Raw genomic sequence first — 16,818 nt, forward strand, 5'->3', positions numbered from 1 at the left:
ATATTTTGTGCTCGTCATTCATTTTGTTTAATATTAGAAGATTCGGAAAAAAGCATTCCGGCGCAAAAATTGATAAAAAAAATCGTCTGTGGTTGCCATTTTCGAAACCTTGACCATATGCAAAATGCAAGAACGACACGTGTAATTTAATTGTTCTGCTCGTAAGGTATGGTTCGAGTTGTTTTACACAGCTCATACAAACGACAACATAATTCATATCTTCATGTCATGTTTCTGCTCTATGTTTTTTGGGATAAATTTGTACCTCTTCGCCATAAATCTGTATCTCACAGGCATAGCAAATCATCACGATTTGTTTGAAATTATTTTGCAAGTGGATTTCGGGATAGAAAAAGGAGACCATCTGTCCTGTCCAAAGTCAACTTCTATTTGACAGTTTTCAAGACGCCACCCACTTTACTGTTTGGTACGGTTAAGCTGGTGTCAGAGGTTTGTCTGACACGTTCTAGATGTCACATCATGAACATTAGAATGTGCGTATGTTATAGGCTATATATTCTATTTTTCGCTTCAGATAATATGGTAAACACGCCAATAGAGTTACTTCGACATATCCAATGTAGTTTCCGGAACGACAAAAAAACCTCCACATATCCACTAGTGTATGCACAGAACACATAGCATGGGCAATTTTGCGCCGAAGATTCTAAAGAGCAGCAGCACAAACGGTTACCCACTCATCTATAGCAAGCCAAACCAAAACAGTCTTCAATATTGAATACCCTGAATCACAAACGGTTGCCTACAGCGATATTCTAACAATCGAAGTTGACACATTTTTTAAAAAACAAGTATGTTATCCCACATCAAAGCATTTCGAGCCTAAATCTGCACGTGATCTAAGATTGAAAAAGAAACACTTATCTTCAACTTACCAGTTTTCCCCACTCCGCTTTGTCCCAGAACCATGACCCGGAAGGGCTTGGTCTTGGAATGGAGTCCCAGCTTCACTAGCGAAGATTTTGGCGAGGTAGTATTCATGGTGTGAGCGACGATTATCCTATGCCAGACAGAAACAACGATGCCCAACGAATGAAACCATGGAATGTTGACTGTGCTCGTTGGTCAGGAACTTTTCCAATAAGCCACTACTGGTTGCCTTGTCGGTTACAATAGAGCGGTTTAAGGAATGTTGTGGGGGTGGTCGGTTAAGTTTCCCCCCGAGGCTTTCCTGGTATTTAGCGGTTACACATTCGATTAATAATCATTTGCTGACTGCGTACTCTCCCAGCCTGGGAAGTGATTTTGTGAAGTGACTCCCGACGGCTGGACGATAAATAACAATTATTTTCCGCCAGCTGCCGCAATGGAAGCGTATGTTTACACTGACGCGTTATCGACAGGAACGCTTTTCACACTTGATACTCTCTCCGTTCGCACACTTTGTCCGCTTCGTACACATTCACATTCGGGGTAAGTTTGATGATGGTCAGTAGAGTATTATTGTGTGCATACAATTCTACAAATCACTACGGGGGTATTTTATTAATTGGTTTGGTTCCTGAGTTTCGTTTCCCTGTAACTGTTACCATGGAAGTAGGTATGCAGGCATGAGATGAGGATTTAGATTTCAATTAGACGTAGACGTTTTGTTTTTTTTTCTTTGACTACCGGCACTCAGGTCAGGAATGAGATGATTCGTTTATGTTCATCTCGTCTTCTAACAAACAGTCATGTCCCTTAATTTATCGGATATCCTGAGCAAAGTTGAATAGCATTTCCACTGCCTTTTCCTGACCTTTCCTGTTGCTAGCAAAAAGATGCTATGACATCGGATATCAACACATCACCTTGTGAACGCACTTGAACTCATCGTAACGACAGACGAAACTAGAGGGGACGTGGCTGATTAAATTTACACTCGTGTCACTCGGTCTGATAATTGCACTTCCTTCACCTCACCAGCACTGCACAGTACCGAGTAGGGCAATCGCGGTTTATTTCAACGATGCGGTATTTACTATCGTTTACCGAAACTCACCAACAAAGTACGAATTAATCCGTCCTATGTCTGAACGGAAAATAATCACCATTTGGCGCTTCCTCCGCCGTTATATAGTTCGGGAGCGGTTTTCCCGATTCTCTCCCGACATTGCCTGTTTGGTGCTACTCGCAGAGCTGGTGGGTTGCGAGTGAACACTCGGGCTCTCTGTGTTTTGGTTTTTCATCCGATTTCCCACCCGGCTATTACGCGTGCAGTGTTGACGGACGCCTGTTGCTCTCCTAGTTTTCTCGTCTGTTTTGATCTTGAAAAAAATGTGAATGGAATCGATCGTTAGGGCCACGTGTTCGGGAGTTTTCAAATTTCGAACAGGTCAAGTTGACATTAGTATTCGTAAGTGTATATAATTATATGGTGATAAACCTGCAGCCTTCGGTAATTGAAAAGTTAGCCATACCTACAGCAATTGATATAAACCATTCCAAAAATTAATTACGTGAATCCCGACAATGTTTGTAAGCAAAGCGAACTAATATGCTTGGCACGTTGGTGAAAATTCTCATATAACACAAAATGTATTTATTATCAGCATTGTTACAATTATTTTTTGTTAAATTCGTTAAATTCATCGCGGGAAACAAAAGAAAGCGAACATAGATTTTGCTAAGATATCATATGATTATGACATGACAATTGAACGAGTTGTGATGTTTTATACATCAAACACATTTTAATCTACACTTTGTTCATTAAGTATAAGAACCAATTCGAATATGATCAACCATTCTATTACGACTCATTTGCTGACGTTATGTCTGTTGATGCTAATGCACAGTGGTCCAGATTGTAAATTTAACAGGTATTTTAATTTGTTATTAAAACTAAATAGTTTAGCCTTGTAGTAAGTTGGAAAGTTAGTGTGCTTTTCAAGGCCCTTCTCTTCATGTAAACAGAATCTAGGGTGGTTCTAATTTTAGCAAGAATTAAAATTGACCTTATGTTCGAGGTAAACCAAGACTGTCTTCAATGAAGTTCTAAAATAACATAACTTAGACAATCAGTCTATTTTCTACTTCTGCCGCAGTCAGACGTACAATCGAGCCAAGTGAACAACAGGCCTCTCGATCTAGTGTGCATTGTCTCGAGAACAAAGGAAATATCGGATTATTCTTGTCATCATGAGTAAAGTTGACGAAAAAGCTCTACTCCGACCCAACGCTGCGGTCGTTGACTTTAAATTTTGTTTAAAACGACCGAGTTTTAGGCTTGCGGAAGTCTTGTACCTTCAGTACCATCATCTTCGCAATGTAGTGTTAATATCATTCAACACGTTAGCACAAGCCGAGCGTTTCGTTTTGAAGAACAATTTAAAACACGTGGTTGAAAGTGACAACGTTGGAATTAAGATTCCCGTATACATTGAGAATGATTATATAGATGTAAGGTTATATGACCTATCACCTCGTACCCCTCCTGAGCCAATTGCAAAATGCATGTCGCAATACGGAGAAGTAGAATCCGTTACACCTGATACTTGGAGAAACTTCTTCCCGGGTACACCTAACGGCGTTTTTGTAGTGAGGATGCGGGTTGAAAGGCCTATACCCTCCTACTTGGAAATAAAACTCAATACTCACGGAACTACAATTATGCAAACTACACTATGCACCCATGAGGGGCAAACTCCTACGTGCAAGTATTGTAATCAGACAGCTCATCATGGACAACCTTGCGCGGAAGATGCAGAGGAAAATGCATCTCAACCGATTGCCAACTCATCTACGGCAAACCAACCTAAAACAGAATTTTCAATACCAATGCCTGAACCACAAACGGTGGCCAAATTTGTGGCAGCTGTTCAGACCATAATGACAACCGCAAAAGAATCATCCAGCACCCCAAAAGCAACTGTAAGCAACATCAGCAACGAATGCAGTAACAATGACGACGGATTTACACTGATCAACAATAAGTGCAAGAAGCAAGGGAGAACATCTGATCCCGGACACCAAGCCAGCTTCGACCGGGACGTGAAAAACAAGAGAGAATTAAATGACCCCCCTGACGCTGTTTGTCAACAGACCTCGCGAAAGAAGGTCTCCGCTCGCAATAAAAAGTTGCGCGCACGAGATCCAATTAATTAATTCTTGTTCGTATTTTTTATTTTTACATGTATTGTAAACGTATAAAAGATCCACGGCTCCGTTAAGCTACCGCTATGAGCCGTGTCAAATAAACGAATTAAAAAAAAAAATAACTTAGACAAATTTGTTAAAGAAACGCAAGCTCTATCTTCCATACTTTTCATTGTACTATGAATCGAAATGTAAGCTTTAGGGTGTTCCCTAAGAATCGGATTTATTTATATAGCTTTTGGAGTTTTCATTTTACACTAAGAGTATTTTAGGGCGCATAGTTTGTTTATATACACCAACTACTAGAAAATTTTCGTTTAAAATTTATGATCACATTTCCATGATAAATATAACTTTTTCTAATATCATTGGCTTCGACTAGGGCACTAAACATTAAATACCGTTTCCGCCATATGAAATATACTTTGTAGCATACTTCACCATAAAATGGCAAATACTGTATATTCGTACATATTAAAATATCTACCCAAAATATAATTTGTTTTTAGTAAAAAGTATATATAACTTTCTAACGAAAGAAACAAATAATTCTCCTTGAAATAATCTGAAAGTATTTCTAAAGTTATCTTAACCCTTCAAAAGTAACACTCTCATGTTCTGGAAAACTTCGCGTAAAAAACACAGAGCCCCTGTATCTTCCACAAACTTTCTTAAAATTCCGTCCAAAATTCTGGGCAAAATTCCACTCAAAATTCCGTGTGAAATTTCGTGCAACATAGTGTGCACAATTCCGTGCGAAACTACGTGCGGAATTCCATGCGAAATTCCATGCGAAATTCCGCGCGAAATTCCATGCGAAATTTCATGTGAAATTCCGTGCGAAGTTCCGCGCGAAATTCCGTGCGAATTTCCGTGTAAAATTCCGAACGAAATTGCGTGCGAAATTCCATACGAAATTCCACTCGAAATCCCGGGTGAAATTCCGTGCGAAATTCCGAACGAAGATTCGCGCGAAATTCCATGCGAAGGTTCGTGAGAAATTCCATGCAGAGATTCGCGTGAAATTCTATGCGAAATTCCGTGTGAAATTCCACACGAAATTCCGCGCGAAATCCCGAGTGAAATTCCGTGCAAAATTCCGTGCGAAATTCTGTGCGAAATTTCGAGCGAATTTTGTGCGAAGTTCTGTGCGAAATTCTATACGAAATTACGCACGAAATCCCGGGTGAAATTCCGTGCAAAATTCCGTGCGAAATTTCGTGCAAAATTCTGTGCGAAATTCCATGTGAAATTCCGTGCGAAGTTCCGCGCGAAATTCCATGCGAAATTCCGAACGAAATTCCATGCGAAATTCCGTCCGAAATTCCGCACGAAATCCCGGATGAAATTTCGTGCAAAATTCCGTGCGAAATTCCGAACGAAATTCCGTGCGAAATTCCGTCCGAAATTCCGCTCGAAATTCCATGCGAAATTCCATGCGAAATTCCGCGCGAAATTCCGTGCAAAATTCCATGCTAAATTCCATGCGAAATGCCGCGCCAAATTCCGTGCGAAATTTCATGTGAAATTCCGCGCGAAATTCCTTGCGAAATTTCGTGAAAAATTCTGTGCGAAATTCCATGTGAAATTCCGTGCGAAATTCCGCGCGTAATTCCGAACGAAATTCTGAACGAAATTCCATACGAAATTCCGTGCGAAATTCTGAACGAAGATTCGCGCGAAATTCCACGCGAAGATTCGTGCGAAGATTCGTGCGAAATTTCGTGCGGAGATTCGCGTGAAATTCTAAGCGAAATTCCGAACGAAGATTCGCGCGAAATTCCATTGGAAGATTCGTGCGAAATTCCATGCGGAGATTCGCGTGAAATTCTATGCGAAATTCCGCGCGAAATTCCATACGAAATTCCGCGCGAAATCCTGGGTGAAATTCCGTGCAAAATTTCGTGCGAATTTTGTGTGAAATTCCGCAAGAAATCCCGGGTGAAATTCCGCACGAAATCCCGGGTGAAATTCCGCACAAAATCCCGGGTGAAATTCCGTGCGAAATTCCATGTGAAATTCCGTGCGAAGTTTCGCGCGATATTCCGTGCGAAATTCTATGCGAAATTCCGAACGAAATTCCGTGCGAAATTCTGAACGAAGATTCGCGAAATTTCGTGAAAAAATCTGTGCGAAATTCCATGTGAAATTCCGTGCAAAATTTCGTGCGAATTTTGTGTGAAATTCCGCAAGAAATCCCGGGTGAAATTCCGCACGAAATCCCGGGTGAAATTCCGCACAAAATCCCGGGTGAAATTCCGTGCGAAATTCCATGTGAAATTCCGTGCGAAGTTTCGCGCGATATTCCGTGCGAAATTCTATGCGAAATTCCGAACGAAATTCCGTGCGAAATTCTGAACGAAGATTCGCGCGAAATTCCATGCGGAGATTCGAGTGAAATTCTATGCGAAATTCCGCGCGAAATTCCATACGAAATTCCGCGCGAAATCCCGGGTGAAATTCCGTGCAAAATTCCGTGCAAAATTTCGTGCGAATTTTGTGCGAAATTCCGCAAGAAATCCCGGGTGAAATACCGCACGAAATCCCGGGTGAAATTCCGCACAAAATCCCGGGTGAAATTCCGTGCGAAATTCCGTGCGAAATTCCATGCGAAATTCCGAACGAAATTCCGTGCGAAATTCCGCGCGAAATTCCATGCGAAATTCCGCGCAAAATTCCGTGCGAAATTCCATGCGAAATTCCGCGCCAAATTCCGTGCGAAATTTCATGTGAAATTCCGCGCAAAATTCCTTGCGAAATTCTGCGTTAAATTTCGTGCGAAATTCCATACGAAATTTCGCACGAAATCCCGGGTGAAATTCCGTGCAAAATATCGTGCAAAATTCTGTGCGAAATTCCATGTGAAATTCCGTGCGAAGTTCCACGCGAAATTCCGTGCGAAATTCCGAACGAAATTCCGTGCGAAATTCCATACGAAATTCCGCTCGAAATCCCGGGTGAAATTCCGTGTGAAATTCTGTGCGATATTCTGTGCGAAATTCCGTGCGAAATTCTGTGCGAAATTTCGTACGAAATTCCATGCGAAATTCCATACGAAATTCTGCCCGAAATCCCGGATGAAATTCCGTGCGAAATTTCGTGAAAATTTTGTGCGAAATTTCGTGCAAAATTCCGTGCGCAATTTCATGCGAAATTCCGCGCGAAATTCCATGCAAAATTCCATGCAAAATTCCGCGCCAAATTCTATGCAAAATTCCGTGCGAAATTTCATGTGAAATTCCGCGTGAAATTCCTTGCGAAATTCTGAACGAAGATTCGCGCGAAATTCCATGCGGAGATTCGAGTGAAATTCTATGCGAAATTCCATACGAAATTCCGCGCGAAATCCCGGGTGAAATTCCGTGCAAAATTCCGTGCAAAATTTCGTGCGAATTTTGTGCGAAATTCCGCAAGAAATCCCGGGTGAAATACCGCACGAAATCCCGGGTGAAATTCCGCACAAAATCCCGGGTGAAATTCCGTGCGAAATTCCGTGCGAAATTCCATGCGAAATTCCGAACGAAATTCCGTGCGAAATTCCGCGCGAAATTCCATGCGAAATTCCGCGCAAAATTCCGTGCGAAATTCCATGCGAAATTCCGCGCCAAATTCCGTGCGAAATTTCATGTGAAATTCCGCGCAAAATTCCTTGCGAAATTCTGCGTTAAATTTCGTGCGAAATTCCATACGAAATTTCGCACGAAATCCCGGGTGAAATTCCGTGCAAAATATCGTGCAAAATTCTGTGCGAAATTCCATGTGAAATTCCGTGCGAAGTTCCACGCGAAATTCCGTGCGAAATTCCGAACGAAATTCCGTGCGAAATTCCATACGAAATTCCGCTCGAAATCCCGGGTGAAATTCCGTGTGAAATTCTGTGCGATATTCTGTGCGAAATTCCGTGAGAAATTCTGTGCGAAATTTCGTACGAAATTCCATGCGAAATTCCATACGAAATTCTGCCCGAAATCCCGGATGAAATTCCGTGCGAAATTTCGTGAAAATTCTGTGCGAAATTTCGTGCAAAATTCCGTGCGCAATTTCATGCGAAATTCCGCGCGAAATTCCATGCAAAATTCCATGCAAAATTCCGCGCCAAATTCTATGCAAAATTCCGTGCGAAATTTCATGTGAAATTCCGCGTGAAATTCCTTGCGAAATTCCATGCGAAATTCCATGCGAAATTCCGTGCGAAATACCGCTCGAAGTTCCGTCCGAAATTTTGTCTGAAATTTCTTGCGAAATTCCGCACGAAATTTCGAGCGAAGATTTGCGCGACATTCCATTCGAAGATTCACGCGAATTTCCGTGCTTTCTTCCGTAAGAAATTCCGCCGAAGTTCCGCGCGAAATACCATGCGAATTTCCGTGCAAAATTCCGTGTGAAATTCCGTGCGAAATTCCTTCCGAAATTTTGCTTGAAACTCCTTGCAGAATTCCGTGCGAAATTCTGTGCGAAATTCATTGCATGAAATTCCGTGCGAAATCCGTGTGATATTCCGCGTGAATTTCCGTGCTTTCTGTCGTGCAAAATTTCTGCAATTCCATGAGAACTTCCGTGCGAAATTCCGCGCAATATTCCGTACGAAATTCTGTGCAAAATTTCATGCGAAATTCTGTGCGAAATTCCGTGCGAAATTCCGTGCGAAATTCCGTGCAAAAATTCGCGCGAAATTCCGCGCGAAGCTCCGAGCAAAATTCCGCAAAAAATTCCATGCGAAATTCCGTGTGAAATTCCATACGAAATTCCGCGCAAAACTCCGTGCAAAATTCCGTGTAAAATTCCGTACGAAATAGCATAGCATAGCATAGCAAAAACGACCGCACCCATCATGGGGGAATTATGGTTAAAACCGACACCTTAAGCTTAACGCTTTTTCTAAGCTACCACAAAACCATTAAAATTATAATTTTTATGCAGAATTCTTCTTCAGAAAATTCTTAACAAGACTTAATTTTTTCAGCGCTTCAAAAAATTAATTTCATTAAAAAATATTGGTTGTAAAACTTGGAAAACAAAGTGACTTTTTGTAGGCACTGCGGGTAAAACCGACACCCCATAGAGGTAAGATCGACACTCCCTTTAATTTATTTTCTCTCCACTTTATTAAAATCTTTATCTTTATTAAAAATGAGATATATGCGTGATTAATAAAATGTGAGTATGTATGATGCAAATATGTGCTTTTTATTGCTTCATCATGTAGTGAGGGGAAAAAAGTTCGAAAGCGTAGTACTATAAATGTATTTTATGCTATAGGATTATTTATTGATATGAGTATTTCCAAATAATCCTTGCGCACATCATTGCAACCTCCAGTGTCATTTTATTTCGTAAGAGAAGATTTGATTTCAGATTTGATTTTTCGGATTCTGATCATCAACGATCTATTGGGGTATACATAAGCTGACCAACTCTGCCGAAAAAATTCGTACACCATGCGGACTGTGTGCGTGACTGTGGTGAATGATCGTGCTTCGTTGCCGAATGGTGTACGGATTTTTTCGCCAGAGTTGGTCAGCTTAGGTATACATAAGATCATTGCCTCATTGTGATAAAGTTCGTCTATGACAAACCAAGAGAACACTATAAATTCGGTTTGATGAGCTTTTTGCAGAAATAGCAAAAGCTTCGATAGAATCAGATAAGCACAAATTTTGATTTTTAAATAGACTTACAAGAAATAAACACAATAAAAGTATTTCTGTGTATTTCTGCTAATACTATAGTGTTCTAATAGGCTAATTGAAGTGTCACAAAGATCCCCAGTATTTTGAAATGGATCGCAAGTATACACAACCATCTTAACAGCGTGTCGGCTTTACCCTAACCATAGGGTGTCGGTTTTACCCCAACAGCGCACATTTTTTTATAAAAGCAATTAAAAATATTGAGTTTCTCAAACTCGTCTTCAATGCACCTATTTGATCATAAGAAAGGCCGATAATAATAGGTGCTGAAAAATGTGGTGATATGAAAAGCTTTTGTTCGGTTAAAACCTTAAAATCTACCAACGAAATTTAACATCCAGACGAGTATGAACGGTGCTGTCGTATGCTTTGTTTATTTTTATGACATTCGGCGTACTAACGTAAATCCAATTTTTCTTCAAATGCTCTACATAAACGTACTAATAATAAAGTGTCATTATGAAATGAATAAAAATTTGATTTCTAGGAAAAGTTGTGGGGTGTCGGTTTTACCCACAGTGTCGGTTTTTCCCACAATTCCCCTACAGTGGTATAGTTCACCGCACACCTGACCATGTCCTTACGATCGCTGAAGGGAAGGAAATGTTAGTTGAATACCTACTTTAGAAGATGCGGGGAACCCACGCAATCTTCATAGGTCCTACGGATGGAGGAGTTTGTTAGTAAGGAAGGAAAATGGGAAGAGGATATGTGGATATAATAATTATGGTATGGTATGAATTATATAATGAACTATAAAATAACAATAAATTGGATTGATCTCACCAAATTTTCTTGAACACCCTGCAAAGGAAACAGGTTTCGGGCACCTCCGGGCTACCACATTCTCTGTGTATTCTGCTGATAGTGTTTTAACCAGTATTTTCAAGGTGATGCGCTGTAGACGTCGACCGCAGATCTGATATTTTTGTTCATGCCTCAACAACAGTATTCAAATGCACAAATATTAATCCGGTGTTAGCAATTCCAGGTAATTGGATAGATTTCTCCACCACTAATCTCTGCCGACTAAAAACCTTTTAGTCCTGCTCTTTCTGAGTATTCCGTACTATTCGAGTCCTATGCTCCTGACGTTCTGAACGTGTCATGATGTTTGGAGTACAAGCTTGCAGCCGGGTTCATAGATTTTATTTCACATTTACGACGCACTCGTTGTTTCCATGTTGTTTCCACGAATAATGAAAACCCCCTTTTCAATTATCGGTAGCAATGCGTATATAAAATCCAGAGAACGACAAACGACGAAAAATCACAAAACTAATAAATGACAGCAGCAATCATAAAATTCCGCACAAAATTCGCCCGAAATTCCGTGCGAAATTCCGCGCAAAATTCGGTTCGAATTTCCGTGCAAAATTTCATGTGAATTTCCGTGTGAAGTTACGTGCAAAATTCCATGCGAAATTCCGGGTGAAATTCCGCGTAAAATTCTGTGCGAAGCTCCGCGCGATATTGCGTGCGAAATTCCGTGTGAAATTCCGCGCGTAATTCTGTCCGAAATTCCGCTTTCGTGTGAATGGGGACCAAACATTTCGATACGCGATTTTTTCCATGGTCGTGAGCAATGAATTTATTGTACCGCGCTGTCGAAAACGAAAAAAAAAAGAATAATTTTCTGTTCTTCTTGCAGTGACAAAGGACTCGGCAATTGATCATTCTCACGTTTCGCAGCGCCTACCGACCAGGCCCGACGAAGGCAAGTTGAACATCAACACAGCAACACCTGCAATTCTCCTATAACTGATCGTATGTCTACTACATCGTAGCGTAAACAAATCGCACCGAAAGCAAAGATGGGGTGTACCTGGTGTTCCAATTAATTTCCTTTCCCATTGGAGCGTACCGAGCACAATGTTATCGTTGTCGGTGAAAGCTACAGAATCTTCCAGGCAACCGTCACAACAACTAACAAACAAGTGCAAGGACGCCATCGAGCGATGGAGCTTGTTTTCGACACAGACACTGCTCTTTTTGAATGTTTACTAAGTAGTATTAGAATCAAAGTTCACGGCCCTTAAACCCTTACTCCGTTGATGGAGAACCTAGGCTCGGCGCAGTAGCTTCTTATCTGCTTTTAAGGTTGTTTGAACAATTCTGCCGTAAAATTCCTAATTAATTTTTGCTCAGCAAATTACTCACCACTAAGACGTGGTATAGTATTTCATGAACGCTTTGTAAATATTAGATTTCCGCACAAGCGAAACCGGAAGGAAGGGATCAGTCAATGAAAACACTTCCCTTTCGCGCTCTCTAAATAACATATACAAAAATGGGAATATGGAGTGGCGTCGTTTGGCCGATTTTCGTCACCCTTTACTTCCGCAGGATGGCAACAGGCGGCTGAAAAAGTTCACATCTATGCATACCTACCTATATGTATGCACAGTTCAGTAATATCTAACCAAATCGAATGTTCATGTTTCACCTTGATTCCTAACCTGCTTGGTATGGATGAGCATTATGTAAATTGATCGCAAACCCACAAGTGACTGATTTTTCGCGCTAAGGCTTTGCCGGTGACCAACGAGGCACATCCTAATCGCACCGGTGCACCGCGGTGTCAGCAATGAGTGAGGCTGCCTAAGCCGAGACTATCTCCAATAAATCTCTTTCCACACTGGCATAGAAATAGAACACTCGTGTGCTACCTGTACGCGTGATTGCGCTGCGAAAATAAAACGGACATCTTTGCATAATTTATGAACGGCTGAAAGGCTGTTGATAACGTCATCAGGTGGGAAATATTGCCATCATTTATCGCAGTATTTCCCTCGTTGTTGCTAAACGAGATATCGGTCTCCGATTTCGGTTGACGCATCGATAGTGGCGAATGCAATATTTCCCGAACTGACAGGTAAAAGTCAATGATTCGGATAGACCTTCACCTGTGCTTCTGGGAATTTGTCGTCTGGGTTGAAACGTAATAAACATTACTAAAGGAACGTTCAGTTTTTTTTTTTCGATCTAAGAACGTGATAGGTAATTCCTGGAAAGTTGTTGAACGACGTAGTAGGTGGAGGATTAACCGTGGCTGTTGTTTGTTCGAATAAGCGTGTTGTCTATCGTCTTGTAATGGGGAGGAGCAATGGGATATGGGGTATTTGGACCTATTTTCTCTCCATTTTTATTATTATGAGTTTTTCGGCTTATCAACATTAAAATAGACACCGAAAACGGAAAATTGCTTTTGATGGATTTATGCCAGCTTCATCAAAGAAAAAAATAATAGAAGCCCTATAAAGTCCATTGTATCATAATTAGCCATTTTCAGATGATGGGATTTTCAAAAATATTTCATAAATTTCTGATACAATGTTTTATTCGTTTACTTTGTTCAAAAATGTTCATTTCATCGATTTTATTCGTCTTGTTTATTTTATTCATTTTGAATATTTGACTAATTTTAAATATATGATCAGCGTTTTTTAGTTATTTATTTCATTTAGCATTCTTTTATTCATTTTGTTCATTTCGGTTCATTTTATCAATTTTATTCGTTTCATTTTTTTAATCACTTTGATGAGTGTATTTTTCTATGCATTTTGCTAACGATCAATCATTTAAATTATTTCATTCACTGTTTTCATTCTATGCATTCTATCCATTTTTCCCAGTTCGCAGATTTCATTCAGTTTCTTGATTTTTCCAGTTTCATTTATTTCATCTAAATTAGGGTAAGGTGGGGCAAATCCGACCGTTGGGTAAACCCCCCTCTGTTATCGATAGTCAGAAGCACTACGCGAACTAATATCAATGTTGTCGTGTAGAGCATCGAAAATAATCGTAATGGTGGTATGACAGCATTTTATTAGTCTACATTGAGATGCTCAAACGACAAAAAATGTGTTTTTACAATTTTTTAATTCGATTTTTGTGCATCATTTACTACAGGATATTTCTGATTGTTAAAGTGATTGCATAAAAAATGTAAGTAGATTTAAATTCTTTGATTAAAGTCCTACAAAGTGCGTAGATGAATTTAGTCCAACTTTTTTTATATTTTTTTTTTAATTGCATCGTAATGAAAAATTACGCGGTGGGCCAAATCCGACCTCTAAATAGTGGGGTAAATCTGGCGGCTTTTTTGCTAAGAAAATGTGTATTTATCAAACTGAAATATATTTTTATTGTTATTATTTATTATTTTGTTGCACGATGGTTCATAATTACAAACAAAAGACGCAAAAACGTGATGAAAATAGTATTCGTCAGGAAATTGCTTCGATTCAAATGGGAATATCTTTACGTGCTATTGCTCGTGATTTTGACATTCTAAGAATGACATTGAACTCCATTTTTCTTCATATTACAATTCAATAACATAACATTTATTGATTTATTATCGAAAAACCATAAAATTTGGGTAATATCTGTACTAAATCAACCAAAGACATAGGCGGTCGGCTTTACCCCACCATTTTTGAAATCAGCAAAAATGAGCTTTTTCGTAAACCACTTGTATCTCAAAACTTTACCAAGATTCGAATTAAATGCTATATAGAAAGTTGCCCAGAAGTCTAACCTATAATTTGGTATATAAAACGACTTGATCCGATGTAAAATGAGCATTGTACAGCAAAAACCATTTACTAGGTCAGATTTGCCCCACCTTACCCTATTTATTTGACACAATTAATTTTTTTCTATTAATTTATAACCTTTTATCATCGTCTAATTTTTAATTTAATTGCATTCAATTTATTCTGGTCTTTTTCTTCTTTTTATTCATTTTATCAATATCATTCGATCTGTTCATTTGATTCATTTTTGCCTTTCTCAATAGAAAGGTATTGCAATTGCTCTGAAAACCGACTTTTTAACGGAGGCCCGGAGGGCCGAGTGACATATACCATTCGATTCAGTTCGTCGAGTTCGGCAAATGTCTGTGTGTGTATGTATGTGTGTGTATGTGCGTCTGTGTGTGTGTACGCGAACACAATCTCACTCACTTTTCTCAGAGATGGATGAACCGATTTTTACAAACTTAGTCCCAAATGAAAGGTGCAACGTTCCCATAGGCTGCTATTGAATTTCTAATGGATCCGACATCCGGTTCCGGAATTACAGGGTGATGAGTACGATCACGCAGAAAATGTCGATTTTAAGAAATTCTGCAATGAATGTATAATGGTGAAAATTTTTCCAAAATGTGACCACAACTGCTTCGATTTGTAGTACTAGGTCATTAACAGCCATTCAAAGTCTCTTTGGTCACATTGGCCACCATCATCGGTTCCGGAAGCCCCGGCGGAAGTATCCAAATTCAGACTAACAGTCACATCAGTTTCTCAAAGATGGCTAGACCGAATCAACCAAACTTAGTCTCAAATGAAAGATGTTGCGTCCCCGTAAATGGCTATTAAATTTTATCCCCAACCGACTTCCGGTTCCGGAGTTACGGGTTGTGGCGTGCGATCACATAGCAAATTGTGATTCAAACCGATACTCCGATGAAAGCAAAAAAGGTAAAAATTTCGCTAAAATGTCTCTCAAACAATTTAAATTTGCTGTTCTAGGTCACCGACGGCTAACCAAACTTTCGTTGACTACATTAACCACCATAGATGGTTCCGGAAGTGCCCGGGAAAAGCGGCCATCTTTCAAAATTTACGAACTCACATCAGTTTCCCGGAAATGGTTAGGCCGATTTTCACAAACTTAGTCCCAAATGATAGCTATAATATCCCCACAGATGTCTATAAAATTTCGTACGGATCGCTTATATGGGTCCGGAAATATAGACTAAATCGTCCGGTCACATATGAGATTCCCATATAAGTCGGAACACTAATTTTTTTTCAAAGGGGACACCATGAAATTTTAGAAATCCAATTTGTATTTTTGATGCCAAACATCTTTAAAATGCATGAAAGGTCGAGATTTTATGTTATCTCGAAATTTTTTTTATAAAAATCGACTTTTTGGGACTTTGCCGATTTTGTACCTTTTTTCAGTTCAATATTACCGTGGCTGTTTTTTCTTTTCCAAAATATTAAAACTCGAATAATGATTTATTTTCCTGTATATAGTTGTCATGTGGTGAATAATAATAAAATGTAAAATATGCATTTAAAAACTTTTAATGAATATAAACAACGCACACATTCTCGTGATTCATGATTGAGAAAGGCACAATTGCACCGCTAGGTGGATTAAAATAGGTTTTTTTTATTTATTTTTTATTTGCTTCAATTGCTTCATTTGATTCATTTGATTCATTTAGTTCATTTGATTCATTTGATTCATTTAATTCATTTGATTCATTTGATTCATTTGATTCATTTGATTCATTTGATTCATTTGATTCATTTGATTCATTTGATTCATTTGATTCATTTGATTCATTTGATTCATTTGATTCATTTGATTCATTTGATTCATTTGATTCATTTGATTCATTTGATTCATTTGATTCATTTGATTCATTTGATTCATTTGATTCATTTGATTCATTTGACTCATTTGACTCATTTGATTCATTTGATTCATTTGATTCATTTGATTCATTTGATTCATTTGATTCATTTGATTCATTTGATTCATTTGATTCATTTGATTCATTTGATTCATTTGATTCATTTGATTCATTTGATTCATTTGATTCATTTGATTCATTTGATTCATTTGATTCATTTGATTCATTTGATTCATTTGATTCATTTGATTCATTTGATTCATTTGATTCATTTGATTCATTTGATTCATTTGATTCATTTGATTCATTTGATTCATTTGATTCATTTGATTCATTTGATTCATTTGATTCATTTGATTCATTTGATTCATTTGATTCATTTGATTCATTTGATTCATTTGATTCATTTGATTCATTTTATTCATTTGATTCATTTGATTCATTTGATTCATTTGATTCATTTGATTCATTTGATTCATTTGATTCATTTGATTCATTTGATTCATTTGATTCATTTGATTCATTTGATTCATTTGATTCATTTGATTCATTTGATTCATTTGATTCATTTGATTCATTTGATTCATTTGATTC

The 16,818-nt window shown here is 38.8% G+C and overlaps 1 protein-coding gene across 2 annotated transcripts in view; it reads right to left on the bottom strand.

Annotated features, from left to right (window-relative positions):
- The window catches only part of LOC131679019 (ras-related and estrogen-regulated growth inhibitor), a 65,446-nt gene that overhangs the window by 37,290 nt on the left and 11,338 nt on the right, over positions 1-16,818 (bottom strand). For both annotated transcript variants that reach the window (XM_058959532.1, XM_058959533.1), the window contains exon 2: positions 897-2,267. In XM_058959532.1, coding sequence (XP_058815515.1) covers positions 897-1,002 — 106 coding nt within the window. In that variant the 5' untranslated portion in view covers positions 1,003-2,267. The remainder of the gene's footprint in view (positions 1-896; positions 2,268-16,818) is intronic.

This window comes from Topomyia yanbarensis, chromosome 2 (assembly GCF_030247195.1).
Source record: "Topomyia yanbarensis strain Yona2022 chromosome 2, ASM3024719v1, whole genome shotgun sequence".
NCBI classification, from domain to species: domain Eukaryota; kingdom Metazoa; phylum Arthropoda; class Insecta; order Diptera; family Culicidae; genus Topomyia; species Topomyia yanbarensis.